This window comes from Carassius carassius, chromosome 13 (assembly GCF_963082965.1).
Source record: "Carassius carassius chromosome 13, fCarCar2.1, whole genome shotgun sequence".
Classification (NCBI taxonomy): Eukaryota; Metazoa; Chordata; class Actinopteri; order Cypriniformes; family Cyprinidae; genus Carassius; species Carassius carassius.
The window spans coordinates 28,800,674-28,823,169 of record NC_081767.1 but is presented as its reverse complement, the minus strand read 5'-3'; the positions used below and the strand labels follow the sequence as shown (position 1 = coordinate 28,823,169).

General features: G+C 38.2%; 1 protein-coding gene across 5 annotated transcripts in view; it reads right to left on the bottom strand.

Moving 5' to 3' along the window:
- Positions 1–22,496, bottom strand: part of LOC132156289 (tetraspanin-9-like) — a 205,548-nt gene that overhangs the window by 70,924 nt on the left and 112,128 nt on the right. For 4 of the 5 annotated variants that reach the window (XM_059565229.1, XM_059565228.1, XM_059565227.1 and 1 more), the window contains one exon: positions 15,068–15,147. In XM_059565229.1, coding sequence (XP_059421212.1) covers positions 15,068–15,130 — 63 coding nt within the window. In that variant the 5' untranslated portion in view covers positions 15,131–15,147. Of the gene's footprint in view, positions 1–15,067; positions 16,093–22,496 lie in introns of those variants that run through there. The other variant, XM_059565225.1, reaches the window with a different exon arrangement.

Here is a 22,496-nt window from a genome sequence, read left to right as displayed (position 1 = left end):
AATAAGACCCTTATTCCTCATCTGGTATTGTGTAGGGCTCTACTGAAACTGTAGTTTTGCCCTTCAACCGTTTGGTAGGTGTTGAAGTCCACTATAAGGAGAATAATCCTGGAATGTTTTCATCAAAAACCTTAATTTCTTTTCGACTGAAGAAAGAAGGCCATAAACATCTTTGATGACATGGGGGTCATTAGTAAATTATCAGGAAATGTAGATTTTAAAGTGAACTAATCCTTTAAAGAGTTGCTCATCTCTTTCTTGCTGGTGAAGCAGTTTCATTACATTCAGAGTTGCTGTGAGGCTCAATGGTCACTCTGGGAGAGGCTCTTTTCCATCATGATATAGCAGCAAATGCTTCAAGGCCAGTGATGGATATGTCAACTGAGCACACGTGAGGCAGCAGGATGACTTTACATTGCATTCGCCAATTTCCCGTGGCTTCTCTAGTTACACCCTGCACAGCTGTCCACTGGTATTTCTGGAGAATGACATCATAAATTGCTATTGACCCAATTATTCAGGTCATTTGCCTATGTTAAAGTTTGGGTGTGACATGATCTTTGCTCTATGGTTATTTATTTGTGGAGATATAACATCACATTTGGTAAGGAATAATAAAGGTGAAATGCATGATGGACTAACAGAAAGAAAATAATTACGTTCAAAAGTTTCTTGAATACCGAATCAGCATATCAGAATGATTTCTAAAGCATCCTGTGGACTGAAGACTAGTAATGGTTGCTGAAAATTCAGCATAATCACAGGAATGAATTACATTTTAAAATATATTCAAATACACCAGTTATTTTATAACATGTATGCAATACAATTTCTAAGTATTACTGTTTTTTTCTCTTCGTTTTAAATTAATTTCTGCATATTAATTAAATTAATACAGCCTTGGTGACTTCTTTCAAAAACATAAAAAAAATTCCAGTATAACATCATGAAATAAGTGTTGAAAAGTACAGTCAGCAAAGTTCTGCTCACCACTTCATTCTTAAGCACAAATAAAGCTGCATTTGATAAATCTTCATGGAGGATGCACATAAGCAAATTCTGTCTCTCTGATCAGTTAATCACTAAAACTGTCCTTTAAAACATGAAAGTACTTTCCTGTTTTCTCGTTTTGATTGAGCAAAACTTGATAAATTAAAATAGAACAAAAAGATCGAGTGTTTCTCTCAGAATAAATGGGTTTGTGTGTTAAAATGAAGGATACAGCCTGTGCAGAAGTCTTTTCATAGGCCTTATTAAAAACATAAAAATAAACCCACGGGCTAAAGGCATCAGCAGTGAGCATGAGTGATTATCATCAGCATAGGAAAATAATGTTGGAGGGCAAAGAATCCAAAGAGACCAATACGAAATATATTCACAAATCCTTTTCGCTGTACAGGCAATGAAATGCAAATCTTTTCCACTGTGTGAAAATGATTCTCTTGATTCTTGGTCTCATATCTCGGTGTCAAGTAGTGCAGAGGTCACGTTCCAAACTAAATTTAGTGTGAGCCAATTAGTGGTTTTGTTTTCCCATATTAGCTGATGAAACAATCCACCCCGTGCTGCTTTTCATTGGCACTCGTTGGGTCATGCCTGTAATCCAAATAGAAATCATACTTTATGCACACCTGATCGCTTTTAAAAGTCAAATACGAGCAACAGTAGCATCTGTTAGGAGGAAGAGTGTTTTCAGTCAATTAATCCTGCACACAAACATGTGGCATCTGTCTTATTTGCAGTAAAACTATACGATCCATATAGTTAAAGTAAAGCCATGGGTATGTAAATAAAGTGATGGACAACACCTTGTTAAAAGCAATCTCTCTATATGCTCCCACTATAGTAGTCTTAGATGCTTCAAAAAACCTCAGGCTTATTCAGAGATAAGAGTATAGCAGCTGAAAAACATACAATTCCATCATTTTTGAAGTGCAGAGATATATAAACCATAATATTGCTTTATACAGTGCTTTCCTGATTGAGTGTAAATTTCGATTTGGAATTAAATGACAAGACGACGAGACGTGTAAGCTTTGATGAGGACGTTCAAGGTCAGTTAAAAAACAAAAACAGCTCAGATCATGTTGCAGAATTTAGATTTCAATGTATTTTAAAGCCGCTGCACTCCATTGAATCATCTCTATTGCATATGCAAACCTTAAGCTTTTAATTAAAATATAGAATAATTTGAGACATCTGGAAGATTCAACCTTGGGACTTTATGACAATCATGTTGATTGACATAAGCTTTAAAATGGGGAAGATTTCGATGTAGTATACTGCCTAATAGAATTAGCCCACTTACAATAATCAAGGAAATAGAAAGATGATTCATGCCAGGTAATTTTGTACCTCCCAGAGTGCATTTGATTTAACATCCCTATCCTCAACACACACTGATCAGGTGGTGAAACATAACATGGAAGGTTTATATGACTATACAAAATAATACATTAGTGACCACTAGGGATGTTCCGATCGATCGGCATCGGCCGATTATCACATTTCATGACTTGATCGATACTCACTATTTGGCCGATCTCACAACCGATCGGAATTTGATGACGCCAATGCCTGACCAAGTACATGATGCATGGGACATAAATGAATTTGAGCCACAGCATGTCATTACCAGTGTGAAAATGCTATGACGTTTCGAGAAACAATTAGAATTTTTTATTTTTTTGTCTTGTATGTTTTTCATGATGATATGATGAATGGATGGTTCATTTTTAACAGCAGATTCAATGATGTTAGAGCTGATCTTAGCCTCACTGATTTAGGTAATATTTGCATTATTTATGATTGAATTATTTATGATTTATTTTACCCACCTGCGAGGTTTCCCCAGTAACAGCTGTACGCAAATCAGCGCTGAGCTCACAAACGCTGCTTTATCAGGCATATAACATGAAATATTAAATGAAAATGATATCGAAAATTTTCTGAAGATAGCCTTCCTTCAGAAATACAGTGATATAAAAACACCCAACCCTCGTTTTGATTTTTAAACGTGCAGTACGTGCTCACGTTTATTCAACAAAGCCTTTTGAAAAATTGGTCAGTTTTGATATTGTGGCGAGTGCCACAAATTAATAAATGTATGGGGGAAACATCCCACAGCAGAACAACCTGAGCCCAACTTCAGTCTAATCACCACCTTAACTTTAACTGCGTTTGTAGCCACGGCCATAGCCAGACTGATAAACAAACACAGACTGGAAGTTAACTTCGGGCCAGGCGCGTACACCCGATGAAACAGTCTATATAAAGCTTGAAGCATCAGAATAGGTATCGGTATCGGCAAATCTCCATGACAAGAAATCGCTACTCGGTATCGCCTGCAAGAATTCTGATCGGAGCATCTCTTGTGACCACAATAATGATTTAGCCATTCATACAGTCTATATTACTCAAGACTGACACGGCACTGTCTGGCATTCGCAGTGTGGCTGGAGAGGACCCATATCCATGCTGAGCTTGGAATAAAGTCTGGGCAAAAACCTGTCTCCTGAATGCATGATGCCTCAGAGAGCCAAAATGCACTGCTGTGGGTTGATTCTGAAAGGGTGATTCTCTCTCTCTCTCTCTGAAAAATAAGTAGATCCTTGACATCTAATAGACCAAATTGAGGTTGTGCCTAAGGGATACAGAGTGAAGATTAATGGTAGAATGAGCCTTCTGGAGGACCTTTGGGGGTTGGAGATGCCGGAGATAAATTCCACCTGAGGTTCCTTCATCTTTACCCTAGCAACAGAAACCCAACAGAAAAATTGCTGCATGATTGAATGGGAAGTTTTACACATTTGGGTCACTTGAGACCATCCCAAAAGAAGGCATTATTCAGAACTGAATTGAGATTTTTCTCGTCTTTTATTCAGATTTAATTCCTGAATTTGTATTGTGGCACAGCAGCACACAGGATGCAAAAATGAAATTCAAATTCAATTTTTAGAAAATAAATAGTACACCCTGAAGTATGAGGTTTATTGGCCTTACAGATAAATAAATAGATAGAAAGAACGATAGAACAACAGAATGAATGATCAGATTGAAAGAATGATAGAACAATGAACACACTAAAATACAGTTCCCCAGCTGCTAATGCCCCATTAAGCATCCTCTTTCCTGTTAATTAAACTGCACAGTGCTAACCACGACAAGCTCTGGTGTCATATCCCAGCACCAGGTGAAAGGTGCAAGCTGGGAGAGTCGGCATGATCTGACATGTTGGCATTGATTTCCTGCATAATTTGCTTGTGGGTGACATGGAAAGTGCTGACTGGGGCATGCTACTCTTGCAATCTGCATTAATTGACAGCTTAGGTGAAGATTAGCATTGATTCTTCTGCTAAGGGTTGAGCTGGGAGTGGGATGGGGAAAGTTTCCCCACTCATGAATGATCTATGAAAGACTAAATCAAGAATTACTTTAAAGGAACCATTTCAAACCACTTCACAGTCACGTGGCATAATGATGATAGTTTCAGCTACCTCCAAAACCAACAAGCAGGGATCTAGCAAGCAGCCTGTGAGAAAGAGATGTGATATTACCTCACAATAAAGTGGGGTCTGATCAGTTAATTTCAATAAATTGCAAATGAATACATACAAAAATATAAACAGCCTCATTCTGAGGAGCGGGCCACATCTTTGCTTTTCATTTCATTTCATCTGGTTTGTGGTCCTCAGAGGCGCTATGATGTCATTATCAGTAAATGCTTCTTGATGAGCCATGACTTCTTCCATATGACGGTCTTTTCATGCTAAAATCATCTTGTTCAAATGGAGGGTTTCTGCTATACCCAAGTTCTTTTTTTTCCAGGAAGAAAAAGAAGACTAAATTAATATTGCTTTGCTGCACATTTAATCCTGCTACTTTTTTTAAACATTTCATAAAAGTCAAAAAGTGCTAAATTACCACTGTGTGCTTTTCAACAAATCCGAGAAGACAACTAGATATTCACTAGTAATATTCACGAGACAAGCTCCACCTCCACTGTACATTTATCCTTTCAACAACAAACAAACAAAGTGCAGCTGAATGATACAGCACACAGGAGTTTTAATAATAATGTGATCCTTATGGAACGAGACAAAGCGTTAGGATCTGATGCACCAGCCAAAATGCACATACTTAGTTCCTGCATTACATGACACTTCAGCAGAATTACAAGGGCTAATAAAATGCTTAAAGAAAGTGCTGAACGCCTGATATTTCTAAAAACACATAATTCATCAAGGTCTTAAACAAGAACAGTTAGGATTTTGACAGATAGGTCTGTGTTTCTTTGGTTGCCTTGAATATGCCACATATAGCCCTTTGATTTATTTTTGTACAGTTTAAAAGATTTCCTCATGGGGGTAGGCAGGAGAGAGGAAAATAAAATGACAAATTAGTCAACTTACAGTATATGTCTCTCAAGGTGTTATGGAGATTTCCAAACGATTTCTTGCCCTTAAGGGTGAATTTTATTTTTAATTTGACCATGAGCTGCTATGTATCAGAGGCGAAAAGGCATAATCAGATCTGTTGCTGAATTGGCTCAAACGCTTAAAATGAAGGCCACCATGCATTGTGCCTCAGGCCCACTACTGAATAGGCATTGCTACCTCTGGACTTCAGGCCAAATGGATACTTAATGTACAAAACACAAATAATGTACAAATAAAGTAGCAAAATAGCAACGAAAAAAAAAGAAAAGACAATTAACAGTAACAACAGCTTTAATTCTTGTGTATTAAAGTAATGTGGAGTTGTGCAGAACTAATTATAAATAAAGATTCTTAACCACTCCACAGAGTTAGACCCCCTGGAAAGAAACACATCTCCAACTGATCCAACCATATCCCAGAGCTAATGAGCCCTTCCAGGATGCAAGAGACAACGGTACAGGAAATCGAGAGTCTAGATGCACTTATTGAGAGAAATTTCCCTAGATACGCAGAAAACCAAGAAGCTGAGTAAATTATGTTAAGACAAGAAAGTGGTAAACAACTTTATCAGATGCTTGAAAAGGGACTAACTACAAATCTGCTGCATTCAATTCCTATTAAATTCGTAGTGCAGAAAAAAATAAATAATAAGAAATTAGCAAATGGTTCTAAACGGAGTTTTGTTCATCTCCACAGTATTTCCTTTCCTTGTCATGGTCGTTGCAGCAGTACAGTTCTGTTTGTGTAGAACCCATTTGCTCTTTTCACTTCACAAAGTGCCTAACAAATCACTGTTTGCAGTGTGAAATTTTATGATTAAAACTTTCAACAGACTGCTGTTATCTTCAACACTTTCTCCTGACCAGTTTGTAAATCGGCACCTTGTATTTTAAGAAGTACGGAGCCCTGCACATGGCATGCAGGATAAAAATAGTAGGCTAAATCGTGTGCACCATTTACTATTTTGTTCCCTCGATTTGAAGTTGTCCACACAATTAATAAATTGAGGGAACGAATTAGTAATTGTACGTATGATATAGCAAATCGAGGGGAAGAAATCGTAATCATAAAATCATTCACTAAAATTTTTTAAAGTTTATTTTTAGAATTTTTAAACTGAAGATGCTTTGTTACTAATAAAAATACTAACCTACATACTAAATACTACAATCAATTGGTTTGTATATATGAGTTTTATACAATATTGTGATGTTAGGTTTTTAGCTTCTGCTCTCCATTCAACATGAACAAATAGAAAAGATCTTAAGTGTTTCTTCTAAGAATAAAAGGTTAACATACTTGTCAGGAAAAAGTGTTGAGAACAGTGTTGAGGTGAGAACAGATTTGTGAAAGTTTGTTAAATGTGCAATTTCCTGCTGGAAAGAATGATTAAAGCCATTAAATGTATTTAATAAAGAAGTGAAGACATAAAATGAAGATAAAGAAACTGCTTTGCTTCCTTGGTTGGAAGCTTTGTAGGAAAACATACTGTACGTAGCTAGTAGGAAGGGTGGAGAGAGTGTGCCACTGCCGCAGTGTGGACATCCATTCTATTGCTCATTTATTCTACAGTACACCCCCCTCCCCCTTTCCTTCCCAAAGCACCCCAAGACTGCCACTCATATTGTGAGTTTTGTAGAAGCACCCACCAGCACCAACATTTCAAACTTTAAAATGTCAACCCAGGTGATGAAATCGACAGGCATCCTAATTTTTTGTTACCTTGTCCCAAATGGCAGATAAATCTCCTGCAATCCCTAGAGTGTAACTCAGAATTCCTAAACACAAAGACACAGCAGCTTTGATAAGGAACAGCTCACCTTTGGAGCAAACTGCTGAGGTGGCAGTACTGTTTGAATAAGAATATGGTGGATGTAATATGATAATAGAGGCAAAATGAGGCTTGTGCATTCAACGCACAGTATGGAATTTTTGGCCACCAGGGGTCATCAATCAAAATAATAATATAAGACGTACTTTGATGACGTCGGGAAAGAGCGTAGGCTCATGGGTGTTGTTGTTCATTGGAACACGCGCTCTGTCGCTCCCCACATTCAGAGATGTATAAAGTACTAGAGACCCAGACTTGAGTAAAAGTACAAGTGCTCTATCAAAAAAATGACTTGAGTAGAAGTTGAAGTGCTCTTTAAGCACCACACTTAAGTAGAAGTACTAAAGTATTCAACTTTTTTGTACTTAAGTATTGCAAGTAGTCTATTTGAAAATTTACTAAAGTACTGAAAGTAAAAGTACAAGTATTGTGTTATGTAGTTATTAAAGAAAGTAGTCAAAAGTTTGAACATATTGTTTTTACTATTTCAAATGATTAACCTAAAGGACAATCACAATTCCTTTGACTGTAACTTTTTGTAAACAAAAAACAGATTAAAGGGTTAGTTCGCCCAATTTGCAAAATTATGTCATTAATAACTTACCCTCATGTTGTTTCAAATCTGTAAAACCTCTGTTTATCTTCTGAACCCAGTTTAAGATATTTTAGATTTAGTCCGAGAGCTCTCAGTCCCTCTATTGAAGCTGTGTGTACGGTATACTGTCCATGTCCAGAAAGGTAAGAAAAACATTATCAAAGTAGTCCATGTGACATCAGAGGGTCAGTTAAAAAAAATGTTTGCAGTTCAAAACAAAGCAGTTTGTGATATCCGGTTCGCGAACGAATCATTCGATGTAACCGGATCTTTTTGAATCAGTTCACCAAATCGAACTGAATCGTTTTAAACGGTTCGCGTCTCCAATACGCATTAATCCACAAATGACTTAAGTTGTTAACTTGTTTAATGTCGCTGACACTCCCTCTGAGTTAAAACAAACCAATATCCCGAGGTAATTCATTTACTCAAACAGTACACTGACTGAACTGATGTGAAGAGAGAACTGAAGATGAACACCGAGCCGAGCCAGATAACGAACAACAGACTGACTCGTTCACGAGTCAAGAACACTGATCTATATATATAACTTATATTATAGATCAGTGGTCCAGAACCGTTTCTGTCAGACGTGTCCGATTCGAGAACCGAGGAGCTGATGATACTGCGCATGTGTGATTCAGCGTGAAAGCAAACCGACACACAGAGCTTCTGAACCGAACTGATTCTTTTGGTGATTGATTCTGAACCGATTCTGTGCTAGTGTTATGAGCGCGGGTACACCGAAGGCTTGCAGTCAACGCCAATGACGCCATTACGTCGAGCGCAAAAGAACCGGTGAACTGTTTTCTTCAACTGGTTTATTGAATCGAACTGTCAGAAAGAACTACTGGTGATTCGAAAACCGATGCAACCGGTTCTTGACTCGTGAACGAGTCATTATCTGGCTCGGCGTTCATCTCTCTCTTCACAGCAGTTCAGTCAGCACGCGCAGTCTTCTCAATCGCTTGATTCGCTCAATGATGTGCCAGCTTCATCAAACCTGCCATCTACAGTTCTGTTTATAATGGAATGATTCGTAACATTTTTATAATTGTAACGAGTAACGATGCAGCACATAAAAAAATATCGGAGTAAAAGTATTAAACTCATCGAAAATATGTACTGAAGTAAAAGTGGAAGTAGGAGAAAAAAAATAATACTCTAGTAAAGTACAGATACCGCCTTTTAGTACTTAAGTACAGTAGTCAAGTAGTTCTACTTCGTTACTATACATCTCTGCCCACATTCCTCACTCATTTTAACTGAGGCCGGCGACACAGTGGATGCGTGGCGCAAGCGTCTCAGCTGCGTGGCGTGTCAGTTTTTAATTCGGCTCCCATGTTAATAGGTTAGAGCTTGCAGACTGCCTGTATGAGCCGCGCGCCTTAACGCGTGCTTGCTAGAAATAGAACCGACGCCTATTTTTCACGCGACACGCACGCGTGTTGGAAGCGTTTCCAGGCAAAATATAATAGGAAAATATGTTTATATGTAATTTTGTACACAAATACATATTAATTCATGACATTTTGATGTTTGAAGTCTATAGGTTGACATTAATTCAGATATAAATGTAATATAAAAAATAAATAAATAATTATCGATTTTCAAATATTGCACCTGTCAAACATCGTTTATTTTGCCGTCAATACTGTTGACGGTGTCCTTTATCAGTAGGCTTTATATTTATGTTCAACATGAAGTATTGTTGTCATGAAGACAAGAGCCTGGTCTGTCAGCGGTCTCCCTTCACCTACAGCAGCAGCAGCAGCCTAGTATTTTGACAATCACGTCTTTTCGAACGGAGAGATATATGAATTATCAGACCCCTATCAAATCAATATCCAATTGATCAATATTAGCTAGTAGTAATATATGTATAAAACACAATATATGTTAAAAAAGCTACTTTATCCAGCTAGATATAGAACACATGTAGATTTACATTATACTCTACATGAGAGCTAGACCGTCTGCGTTTTACACAAGACATCATCGTTTCACAAAATATACGGATAGATACAGTTAGCTGAATGGATGCATACTTGTTTATTAGAATGCAAACATCTCTCTGTAGTTTCAGCTTGTCATGAAGCTCTCTCTATCTTGGAAATGCAACTTCAATATTTACCCGTGTCTTGTTTGTTCTCTTGTCCCAAAACCTTCTCAGGTCATTTATTTCACCCGTACGTTTGCGCTTCACAGAATGTGCAGGCAAAGCATAATCATGATCCATAACTAAGTTATTGATTGAAGTATAAATACGAATATAAACAATATAAATATAAAATATAATAGTCTCGATCAAGACTAGCTACTACTTTTTCTTCTTCGTCTCGTCTTTGCTTCTGTTCTCCTTTGTATTTGGCGGCTCCGCCGGGTTCCGCAGGAAGTTAGATAAACTAGAGGGGTCAAAGTTTATATGACGCCATAGACGGGCGACAAAACGGAAATAAAGAAACGTGCCGTGTCTTCTAATTAAATTAATTTTCTCTGGATTTGAAAGTTCGTGGAAACTTTCGGGATAAATTAAGTACACAACTAAAAAAATATATATAAACATAGATATAGTGATATCTGCTATTTTTAAAGCAGAAAAATTACATATTGCGCCTTTCAGTCTTTTAAGAAGGATGTTGTGCAAGGGGCATCCTGCTGTAGTGCTTTAGCCAGTCGTAAAACTGTAACAGGATAGCAGGAGGACAAAGAAAAAACACAGAGCCACTGAAATATTGGTGTGAAATATGGCTCAGCCTGATTCAAATGATATAGACAAATGACATCAGCTCACCAGGATTAAATGAGGTTGTAATGAATCTGGTGAGCTTATGTGAATCTGAGAGGTTGTTTGGCGCCATTCATGAGAAGTTAGCCAAAGTAAAAATTGACAATCAATATTCATTAACAATTAATAACTGATGTAATTAGAGCTGATGTAATTTTTCAGCTTAGTGTGCATTGACAACTGTATAAATGGCAGGACTAAATGTTTGGGGCAGGTGCTAAAATGGCCCTTGAAAGGAAATATATTTTCATTTAATATTAAATTAATATTTTCTTTAATATTTTTCCAAAATGCAATAGTTTTTAAAAGTAATAGAATATATATATTTTTCTGCTCACTATTATATATATATATATATATATATATATATATATATATATATATATATATATATATATATATATATATATATATATATATATATATATACATATATATATATATACATATACAACCCGAATTCCGGAAAAGTTGGGACGTTTTTTAAATTTTAATAAAATGAAAACTAAAAGACTTTCAAATCACATGAGCCATTATTTTATTCACAATAGAACATAGATAACATAGCAAATGTTTAAACTGAGAAAATTTACAATTTTATGCACAAAATGAGCTCATTTCAATTTTGATTTCTGCTACAGGTCTCAAAATAGTTGGGACGGGGCATGTTTACCATGGTGTAGCATCTCCTTTTCTTTTCAAAACAGTTTGAAGACGTCTGGGCATTGAGGCTATGAGTTGCTGGAGTTTTGCTGTTGGAATTTGGTCCCATTCTTGCCTTATATAGATTTCCAGCTGCTGAAGAGTTCGTGGTCGTCTTTGACGTATTTTTCGTTTAATGATGCGCCAAATGTTCTCTATAGGTGAAAGATCTGGACTGCAGGCAGGCCAGGTTAGCACCCGGACTCTTCTACGACAAAGCCATGCTGTTGTTATAGCTGCAGTATGTGGTTTTGCATTGTCCTGCTGAAATAAACAAGGACTTCCCTGAAATAGACGTTGTTTGGAGGGAAGCATATGTTGCTCTAAAACCTTTATATACCTTTCAGCATTCACAGAGCCTTCCAAAACATGCAAGCTGCCCATACCGTATGCACTTATGCACCCCCATACCATCAGAGATGCTGGCTTTTGAACTGAACGCTGATAACATGCTGGAAGGTCTCCCTCCTCTTTAGCCCGGAGGACACGGCGTCCGTGATTTCCAACAAGAATGTCAAATTTGGACTCGTCTGACCATAAAACACTATTCCACTTTGAAATAGTACATTTTAAATGAGCCTTGGCCCACAGGACACGACGGCGCTTCTGGACCATGTTCACATATGGCTTCCTTTTTGCATGATAGAGCTTTAGTTGGCATCTGCTGATGGCACGGCGGATTGTGTTTACCGACAGTGGATTCTGAAAGTATTCCTGGGCCCATTTAGTAATGTCATTGACACAATCATGTCGATGAGTGATGCAGTGTCGTCTGTGAGCCCGAAGACCATGGGCATCCAATAAAGGTCTCCGGCCTTGTCCCTTACGCACAGAGATTTCTCCAGTTTCTCTGAATCTTTTGATGATGTTATGCACTGTAGATGATGAGATTTGCAAAGCCTTTGCAATTTGACGTTGAGGAACATTGTTTTTAAAGTTTTCCACAATTTTTTTACGCAGTCTTTCACAGATTGGAGAGCCTCTGCCCATCTTTACTTCTGAGAGACTCTGCTTCTCTAAGACAAAGCTTTTATAGCCAATCATGTTACAGACCTGATATCAATTAACTTAATTAATCACTAGATGTTCTCCCAGCTGAATCTTTTCAAAACTGCTTGCTTTTTAGCCATTTGTTGCCCCCGTGCCAACTTTTTTGAGACCTGTAGCAGGCATTGAATTTTAAATGAGCTAATTAAGTGGATAAAAGTGTAAAATTTCTCAGTTTAAACATTTGCTACATTATCTATGTTCTATTGTGAATAAAATATTGGCTCATGTGATTTGAAATTCCTTTAGTTTTCATTTTATTAAAATTTAAAAAACGTCCCAACTTTTCCGGAATTCGGGTTGTATATATATATATATATATTATTTTTTTTTGGGAAACACTTTACAAATGGTTAAAATAATAATATAATAAGAATAGTGAGCAGAAAAAAAAATATACATTATCAACAATACAAAACAACTATTTTCCAGTTTAAATATTTTTTTTCTGTTTTAAAAATAACAATACAGTAGTATTATCTTGAAAACAACATGCTGTTTATTTTATTTATTTATAAATGCCATTTCAGCAGCAGGACTGTCTGAAGAACAAAGGAAACTTCATATTTTGATGACTAAATGTAATAGGAAAAGAGACAAATAGGAACCTGGTTGGAAATGGTCACTATTTGTTCAATTCTGCTTGGTGCCCCTGGAGAAAATTACCAATAAATTCCCAATAAATAGACAAAAATGACTGAGTCGTTTAGACATGTTGAGTGCTGACTGTTACAGAGTCAGGAACACAGCATGGTATGATCAAGCTCACCACTAAACGCTCTAAACTCTGCTGATGCCGTCCAGCTCAAATCAAGCTAATCCACCTAAAAAAGATGAGCCAGATGGTCACGAGCAACTGCTTATGTTGTCCTGTACAGGAGCCCCATAACATGCCTGAGGTTACTGCTTCTATTTACCTAGTGCCTTGAGTTACAACCGTAAGCCCTGTGAAAAGGCAGCAGGCGGCAGCACCTGGCTCTCTAAAGCGGATGGGGTGACAGGCTTCAATGTTCCAGAGAATGGTAACCTTGCGATTCCTGGAGTGCCAAAGCAAGAGGAGTGTGTTTCCAGAGGTGTCATGATACAGAGGCACACTCTCCTATGGAGATCACCAAGCTTCAATCGCCATCACTCTCTGAGGCATGTCGTAACCCTAAATCACACACACACTGGTAACTGCACACGCATATCTCTGGGACTTTGACTGTGGCACATGTTGGAATGACCTCATGGGACTCAACTCAGGTCGTGTGAAGAATCATTAAAAGAATATTACCACCAGAACAACTAAATTACCCCTCAGCAGGAGCTGCGTTGCCAGCAGCCAAGCGGTTCTTGCTGCTACTACTAATGCACAGACACTTTCTCCAAACGAATCTTTGTTATTAGACCTTGTTTCTTACAGAACGATTCAGGGACTTCAAAATCTTGCTGACAGTTCATTGTATCAAAGCTCACAACCTTTGACCATAATCTACCATCTGTTCTCATAGCTATTGAAGGATTTAATGCCCCGGTGAGCTGAGAGAGCCTCTGTGGGAGTGTCACTCTGGCTTTATCTCCGGTGAAAAACAGTAGGATTACACAAGTATAATGCCCTCCAAGGAATGACTCTAGTCTCTACCTTGTGACACCTCCACATGTTGTTCTCCCTTGCACACATATCTTTCAAACTTCAGTCTTTGCCTAGATCAAAACAAGTCTCAAGACTCTGTAATGTGACGAGCCACCCATCCTGAACTACATTTCATAACATACCTGGGTTGTACTGAAGTCTTGGGATTCATACTTTATATATAAAGTCAAATATTTGGTCATTGACAGAGAGGTGGATGATGGATGGGCAAAGTATTTTATGCTCAGGCAGACTCCTTATTCGTTTTAGCGAGTCAGACATGGCCCAGATATCACTTTCTGAGAGTATGTGTGCGAGGCGAACCTTGTTAGCTTATGCGATTAGTGTTTATGCATGAGTGCCTCTGCACAAAAGACACAGCTCAATGTCCTCCATACACTCTCTCCCATCAGATTTTAATCCACTACCTCCATTTTTCTGAGATATGCTTCATAAACAAATGGAGTTGACAAAAAACTGAGGTTTGCAAACTGAAAAAAAAAAAAAGTCAGCATAAATCAACAGTTAACCATATAATACTAAGAATGAATAAAATGCATGGGCAAAATTAAACAGAAACATGATAAATTAAGTGTTTGTTGAAGCAATATCAAACTAAATGTGTTTAACTGATTGTTTAAGTTAACAAACTACAAAGTTGTTAAGACCTATGACTGAATGTGATTAAAGCAAGAACATGGACATGATACTTATGGTAAACATCACAGCATCTCATCAAAGCTAAACCCATTTCGGGAGTGTGGCACAGTTTTCCCAGGGTGCCCCAAGAGACTCAAAGGCAGGCAAAAATAGTAACGAATATGTAAATGAGAGCATGGCTAGCCTGACGTAACATTGGAAAAACACATGACAGGAAAGTCCCAGTACCGGCACAGGTCACTCTGAGGAGCACGCACCATCTCAATGTACACTTGTTACCATTACTGAGCTAGAAACCAAATTCTGACAGAGCGACCACAAACCTTTAGTACCTCACTATCTGCGGAAGTAGAACAGAGCAGAAGTCAAGGAAATTCAAAGTGTGACTTACCCAGAAGATGAGGTTGAAGACGAACATCATGTATTTCAGACAGCAAAGACAGCCTCTAGCCATGTTGCACTTCTTGAACTCTAGAAGGAACACAAAGGATAGATCCAGATAAAAGACCACGTATTTGCTGCCTTTAGGAGACTTGTACTTATTGTTGCCTTTGTCATCGCTGGCTGCCCCACTCTGAGCAGAGGTTTGTGCACGTGGGCCAGTGGACCCGTAAAAAGCACCAGCGTTAAAGCCACGTCCTCCGAATGGCCGACCGGAGGTGGAGGCTTGGGCAAAATCGGAGTCCCGGCTGTCCACAGAGGGGCTACGGTGAATGGCGGATTCCTCACTACTTGACTTCTCCATGCTCTGGAATGGAAGCCGCTTTCTTTATTTCATTCTCTATCATGTCTCTCAGAATAGTCTTTGAACAGAACCTTGAACTTGCGCGCTAGTGTTCCAAAAAGTGCTAGTCTTTCTCTTTCACACAAAAGATCAGGAATAAGTCAATCTGACAGTGGCTTTGCAAAATCGCTCTAGTGGATGTGGCAGCTTGCCCCGTAGCCTTGCTGTAATATCCAGAAGTTTGACTCCCACGAGCAGGTGTGCATTGAGTGTAACTGAAGTTTCAGCAGTATTTCTTCACCCTATGCCCCTTGTTACCCCTCTAAGAGTGTCCTAGTCCAAGCAATGTCCGACTTGGTTCAGCTGCTGCTCGATCCCACGCTCCTGCCTGCTGACCTCAGCTCTGCCTTTCCTTGAGGAGCTGATAAGTTCCCACAGCCTTCTAACTTCCACCCCTGTTCTCCTCACATAATTCTGCGCTCCGCAAAACTCTATAGCTGTTTTTATTGATTTTTTTTATCCTCGTTTGCCTGAATCAATCACGCTGCTTTGATTCAACCAGTCTCTGGCAGAGCATGCTGTTCCTTGCTCCTCTCCTCCTCTCTCTTTCTGCACTCTCAGTCACTGCTCTGGTGCTGATACGCGCTATTATCAGCAGCCGCATCGAGTGGGCATTCCCTCCCAACCTAATTCTAAGCTCTCATCTCTCTCTCTATGACTGTACTCCCTTCAGCCCCTCCCCTTCCAGTCAGACCACCAATAGGGCAGCAGATGCTGGTGCTAGCCCCTCCCCAGCCAATACAGCAGCTTTAATATGCTTATCATCACTGTGCTTTATGCCTATACAAGTTCAGTGCTCTCAACTTCACCAGCTGGCCAGGAGAGAGTCTGGGAGGGCAATGATGAATTAAAAAAATCATGAGCTGATGGTGGAGGAGGTGCAGCGAGATGAACATGAGAAGAAGCATGCAGCTGCACATTTCCCTATAGCATGGGACTGTATGCTATTAAAATAAGCTTTAAGTTGCAATATCTGCAAAAATAAGGAACTGAATTTAATCATGTAACCACTTCCAAGTCACCCATAAGTTTATGCATTTACGGGCTAATCAAATATAACAATAATATGCAGAGAAATAGAGCAGTGAAGTGAAAGCTGTGAGGATATGTGGAGGTTTGTGCATGACCGGTGTTTACTACTTTAAAACCCTTTATCCAAGCTCTCCCCCGTTGCCGTGTAAGGAGCACGGGTAAATTGGCAGTACATCAGTCTCAGGAATTATAGCACTATTTCAAGCATGGATACTGGATAGGAGCTTGGAGATACTTCAAGCTTTTCTGCAGAATGTAAGGGTAACATCTTTAGTACCTGATGCATGCCGTGTGCTCACAGCGAACATGTTTTATACATACTGTAGACTGTAAATGTGCATTGTTTCAATTTCCTTTAAAAAGACTTCATGCTGTAAGTCAAGTAGAAAGTGAATTAGGTGATTTAACATTTGAAATATCAGTATCTGGTTCTTGATAGAGAAACTAAAGCAATGTATAAGCTAGAAGTGGTCATCTGCTAATTAAAAATGTGATTTACTTGTGAGCAGTTATTTTGATTAGCCATATAATTCCATATAATTAGCTTACAGGGACCTGGGTTTAGTCTGACTGTCATTCTGGCACTCTACTATCTATAAATAAAGGCAAGAAGCATAACAACGAAATAAAACAAAACTAAACTAGGTTAAATTAAATTAAATTGTGGTGCATGCTAAGCTATTACTATTGCTCCTACTTGGGTTAAATATTTTTTTAAGGCTTCACTGGCCTTGAGAGTGATTTTTGGAGCAAGATGGAAAACTTGAGGGTGGGCCACAAAGGCACCAGACGGTGCAAGTGACTTTTGCTCAGGTAAGCACCCCTAATGTTTTCCTCAGAAAAAGCAGAAATCTAGTTCACTTTGTGGTCACACCTCAGAGACCCTTGACTAAATAGCCAGTAGGCACTAATTAAGCATTTCAAATTGCAAGTGTGATACGGTTAATTTTGCAACTTAGATCAGCAAATCAGTCAGCTGTCATCGATCATTGTGTTTCATCACAATACTGCCTCCAATTTACTGTGACTTTTTCCTGCAGATATCCACTCTGAACCCCTGCATTCAGTAGCATGATTCACAGCTATAAACACCCCCTAATCTCAATGATATTGACAACACTGTGGATGGTCTTGATTGAAGAATCAGGCTTTATTCAGATCCGAAACCCCATGTGGAAAGCTCGAGAATGCAGAGCCCTTCAGGTTGAAGTCATGAGTCTGCTAAGGCCTGATTCAATATGGCCTGCCTCAATGCTGGCACGCGGGCTGACGGGCATTCGTTTGGCCACCCAAGTGAACATGCTCAAGAACACACTGAACTTGATAATCACAAGAGAGCATACTCGCAACGATATACAGTACAGACCAAAAGTTTGGACACACCTTCTCATTCAAATAGTTTTCTTTATTTTCATGACTATGAAAATTGTAGAGTCACACTGAAGGCATCAAGGGCTATTTGACGAAGAAGGAGAGATGGGGTGCTGCGCCAGATGACCTGGCCTCCACAGTCACCGGACCTGAACCCAATCGAGATGGTTTAGGGGTGAGCTGGACCGCAGACAGAAGGCAAAAGGGCAACAAGTGCTAAGCATCTCTCGGGGAACTCCTTCAAGACTGTTGGAAGACCATTTCAGGTGACTACCTCTTGAAGCTCATCAAGAGAATGCCAAGAGTGTGCAAAGCAGTAATCAAAGCAAAAGGTGGCTACTTTGAAGAACCTAGAATATGACATTTTCAGTTGTTTCACACTTTGTTATGTATATAATTCCATTTATAATTCCACATGTGTTAATTCATAGTTTTGATGCCTTCAGTGTGAATCTCCAATTTTCATAGTCATGAAAATAAAGAAAACTCTTTGAATGAGAAGGTGTGTCCAAACTTTTGGTCTGTACTGTATATGGTTTGTTATTTGCTTCATATACCTGCATAGTTAAATTCATAAGAATGTTAATTCCTAACAAGTGAAATCTAAGTCAGCTTATCATATACAACAAAGTAAAATACTGTAAAAACAGATGTATGATGAAAGTAAAATGTCTCTTAGAATTCATAGTGAAATCCCTGTTGCATTAGATATTCACCAAAAATATTTCAAATGAAAACAAATTAATGAGCTACCTCATAATTTCTAGTGAACAACAGTAGAAGGACGTTACCAGAAGTCCCTCTCTGACACTCCATGTAATCATTTCCAAAAGCATTTGGTCATCATGATATTTTCTCAAACCACAGTAGCCTGATTTTAACTCAAAATTTAACTTTTTTTGTGTGTTCGCATGTGTCTTAGACAGCTTCAATTAACACATACACATAAAGGATTGGAAAGATCCAATGTCAAGTAAAGAGAATCATGAACAAGAAAAACTGAATTTACACTGTGTATCACTATGATACAATCATGCAAACCCTATGCCAATGTAAATCAATGGAGCCTAAATGATAAAACAAGGCGATCTCTTCTCAGTAATTCCTTTTTTTTTTAAATTTCACTTCACAAAAGGCCAAACAGTTGGACAAAACAGTGGGGGAAGACGATACTTCTAAGACCCACTGAGAAGAACCAATAAAAAAAAAAACAAGTTCAAAGTCTAAGTGGATTATTGTAGAGCTACATGCTGGAGTGATTACAACGACATAAAAAGAGATCAATACACATGCAAGAACCTTATCTCCATTTGCTTAAATCTTAATTTGTTGCTTTCATAAGCTGAATATCTTTAATTGCGCTGCGGTTGAGATGTGTGCTAGCTTTCCCAAGACATTATCTGAGATATAAAGCAATCTAATTTAGCTGCAAAGAGGATGGAATTGTGTTTAGGTCATCTGTAAAAGCTTTGTTTCTGAAAAGAGCTCTAAATTGTTGAGAATAGGGCTGTTAAAGACTCTGCTTGTTGAGCTTTGGTGAAACAAATTCCTTGGTGCACAAAATATCTATTCTATAGGTCTTTATATCGAGGGCATAATTATAAATTCAAGCACAGACAAAACCACAAGGATTCATCATCCGCTGAACTCAAAATGCATTACAGAGTCCAGTGCCGGTCAAAACTGATTTAAATATAACGCAGACCAATTTGATATGGTTTAGCATCCACTTCACATACCTACAGCAGATTCCATGAGAATGATAACTTGCGAATGACTGACCTCAGCAGCTGCGAGAAACATTCATAAACAAGTTATATTTGAGGACGATAACAAATGACAGCCAGAGGCATAAATTCATTCAAGGTCAATAACTTTTTCTTGAACTATACATCACAATCTATTCAGAGAACCCATTTGAAAGCAAAGGCTAAGACCTCAAAAAGATCAATATCTATTTTTCTGTTCATCCTCTATGTAATTTTGAAAATGCACAGTGATCTGTTCCGAGACACAGTTGCTAGTGTGTTGAGTAGATACAGTACGCAGGTGTGAAAACAACAAGACCCCCAAACTAGACCACACACCTCTACGAAGAGAAAGAACTCTCTGAACAAACAAATGACTGTCACACATTTTGTGGCTCATAACAGATCGTCTCCGAAATGTCTGGCAATCGGCATAGCAGCGTCTCGGCAAAGGTTATATTTATAAATTCATGTTAAATGTCTCTTCTCAAACATACAAGTGAACAATTAGAACTAAATTTTTCACTTCTTCACTCAAGTCAGATATCGATTTTATGTGATATTTACTGATAAGCCTGGCATTTTGTGATGTCTGGATAATTTGTAGACGAGTCAATCGCAAGGTTCTTGCTCATTATCTACATATTCAGGGAAATAAGGTGGAGAATCTGTAAAAGTGTTCACTAGAAAGGGGGAAAAGATGTTCTTTGTAATGCAGACAATGCTGGTCTCATGATGCTTAATAAAAAAAACTTTTTGGAGTAATAATCAAACACTACAGTAGCAGCACAAATGACAATTTCTGCTTTCTTGTGCTAATATTTGATATGCTTCAAAATCTCTTCATATATTAAACATCAAAATCAGCATATACAACAATGCACAGCAAAAAAAAATTATATATATATTTTTGTCTCCATATTTTTGTCATCCAAATCAAAATGACTTTAACCATTTTATTTCTGATACAGAGACATTATTTCATAATGTTGATTAACAGAAAAAATTATTTGAACTCACCCCACAGATTTCAGTGGTTAAGGCTCTTTCAATGCAAGTAAATTTGGCCAAGCACACCAATGGTTACAAAAAATTATTATAATAAGAAGAAATTGGTGCTGTAATGTTGAATAAATTGTCATTTTAATGTTGAGAATACTTTCAGAAGTTTGTTTCTTCAACTGTTCAAGTATTTTTTTTAAATGATATTTATTACATTTTATTAATTGTTTTAAATTACAAAAGGTCCAAGTTATTTCCTACAATAATCCACATGCCATCAATGCTGTCAAAGTGTGCTGTCTTAAGCAAAATCACAGCTGAACTCAAACAGCCAAATCTTGCAGAGTCCTGCTGTGGAACTACAATAAAAGTATATTTAATGTCAGTTTTGTCAGACAATCTTAAGGTATACTTTAGATTGTCAGTTCGAAATCAGGTTTACTCCAAACTCTTCAGCAGGCAGCGTGACTCCATGACCTCGAAGCTCTGAGAAAATAGGAATGGCACTGAGAGACAAACGACATGGCCAGGCCTCCTGTCAGCTCTGCTCTGAAAAAGCAGGAGACCACACAGGTAGGCAGGGCAAGAGAGAGAGAGAACGTGAATGGAAGAACCAGGGAAACATGGACCCGGCAGTTCAATCTCCAGTTTAAACAGCAAACCTGCTGGCCCATCCATCAGCGTAACAGAAGATAAACGTGTAAGAGAGCGAGAGGACAGAACAACCTAAACAAAGTAGAGCAAACAAACTTCAACCCGACATGAGCATTTAAAGCTTCAGAGGAAACGCTTTGCCTGCAAAACATAACTGAAGTTAAAGATAAAGTATATGAATTCTCTAATAAACAAGATGAAAAAGCCTGAAGCATGTGTAGATTAATGAGCAAAGCATGGCTTTCCACATTTGGGCAAAGCATGGCTTTCCATTTTTGTACAAGATGGACTTCAAGTCAATAGATCAAGGAGTCAATGCATAATAATAGTGTCTATGAATGAATTATTCACTGTTATGAATAATTGCACATGAGAAAACACCAACTCAGTCAAAGACGTTAGTTATTCATTTATCATCACTGAGTTTAACTGATGTTCACAGAGCGTATTCTGAAAAATTACTTTTTGATGAAAGTGTTACGCACTCTATGACACGGAGACCTGTTCAATGTTGAACACTGCCTACAAACGGTGCACATAAATGGTCATTTAAAAAAGCTTTGCTGGTAAAATGTCCAGCCAACTGGTCATTATCACAAAATAAACCCTGACTATATCACCCAGAAAAGGTTTATTTTGAGATAAAGACCGGTTAGCTGTACATTATCCTGCTAATTACATGCCTGCTTACCACATAAAAACTGTATGGACATATGGATGAGAATTATTAAATTTGAGCTGAAATTATTTTATCATGCAAGAAAAAAAAAGAGACTGCAGTATGATGCAAGTCACATAAAACTAACACACCTATGTCGAAAATTATACAGATTAGTGGGTGTGGAACCTCATAAGTGTTTAAAATGAAAAGCTCTACATAGACAACAACCCCCCGCATGCTAAACAAATCCCAAAATGGAGACAACTTACTTTGAATTTAATGGAGTTTGCTGTTAGCACGTTGTTAAGCTAACGTCTCACATTCTAAAAAATGCATTGCAACCACAAGTATTAGGGATGCACCTATAAAGATCGGCCGATCATTAATGTGCATCTCATCAGTAAAGCCAGTTCTCTAATCAGCGGTAAATTCCATCAGGTGCGTGATTTCACAGAGCAGCTGTTACTACACAGAGCCATTGTTAACTGAAGAGCTGCGCAAATAAACGCTGATAATGAACGTGGATTTGCACAGCTAGCAAGCTTGTTTTATGGGCGATTTGATACTT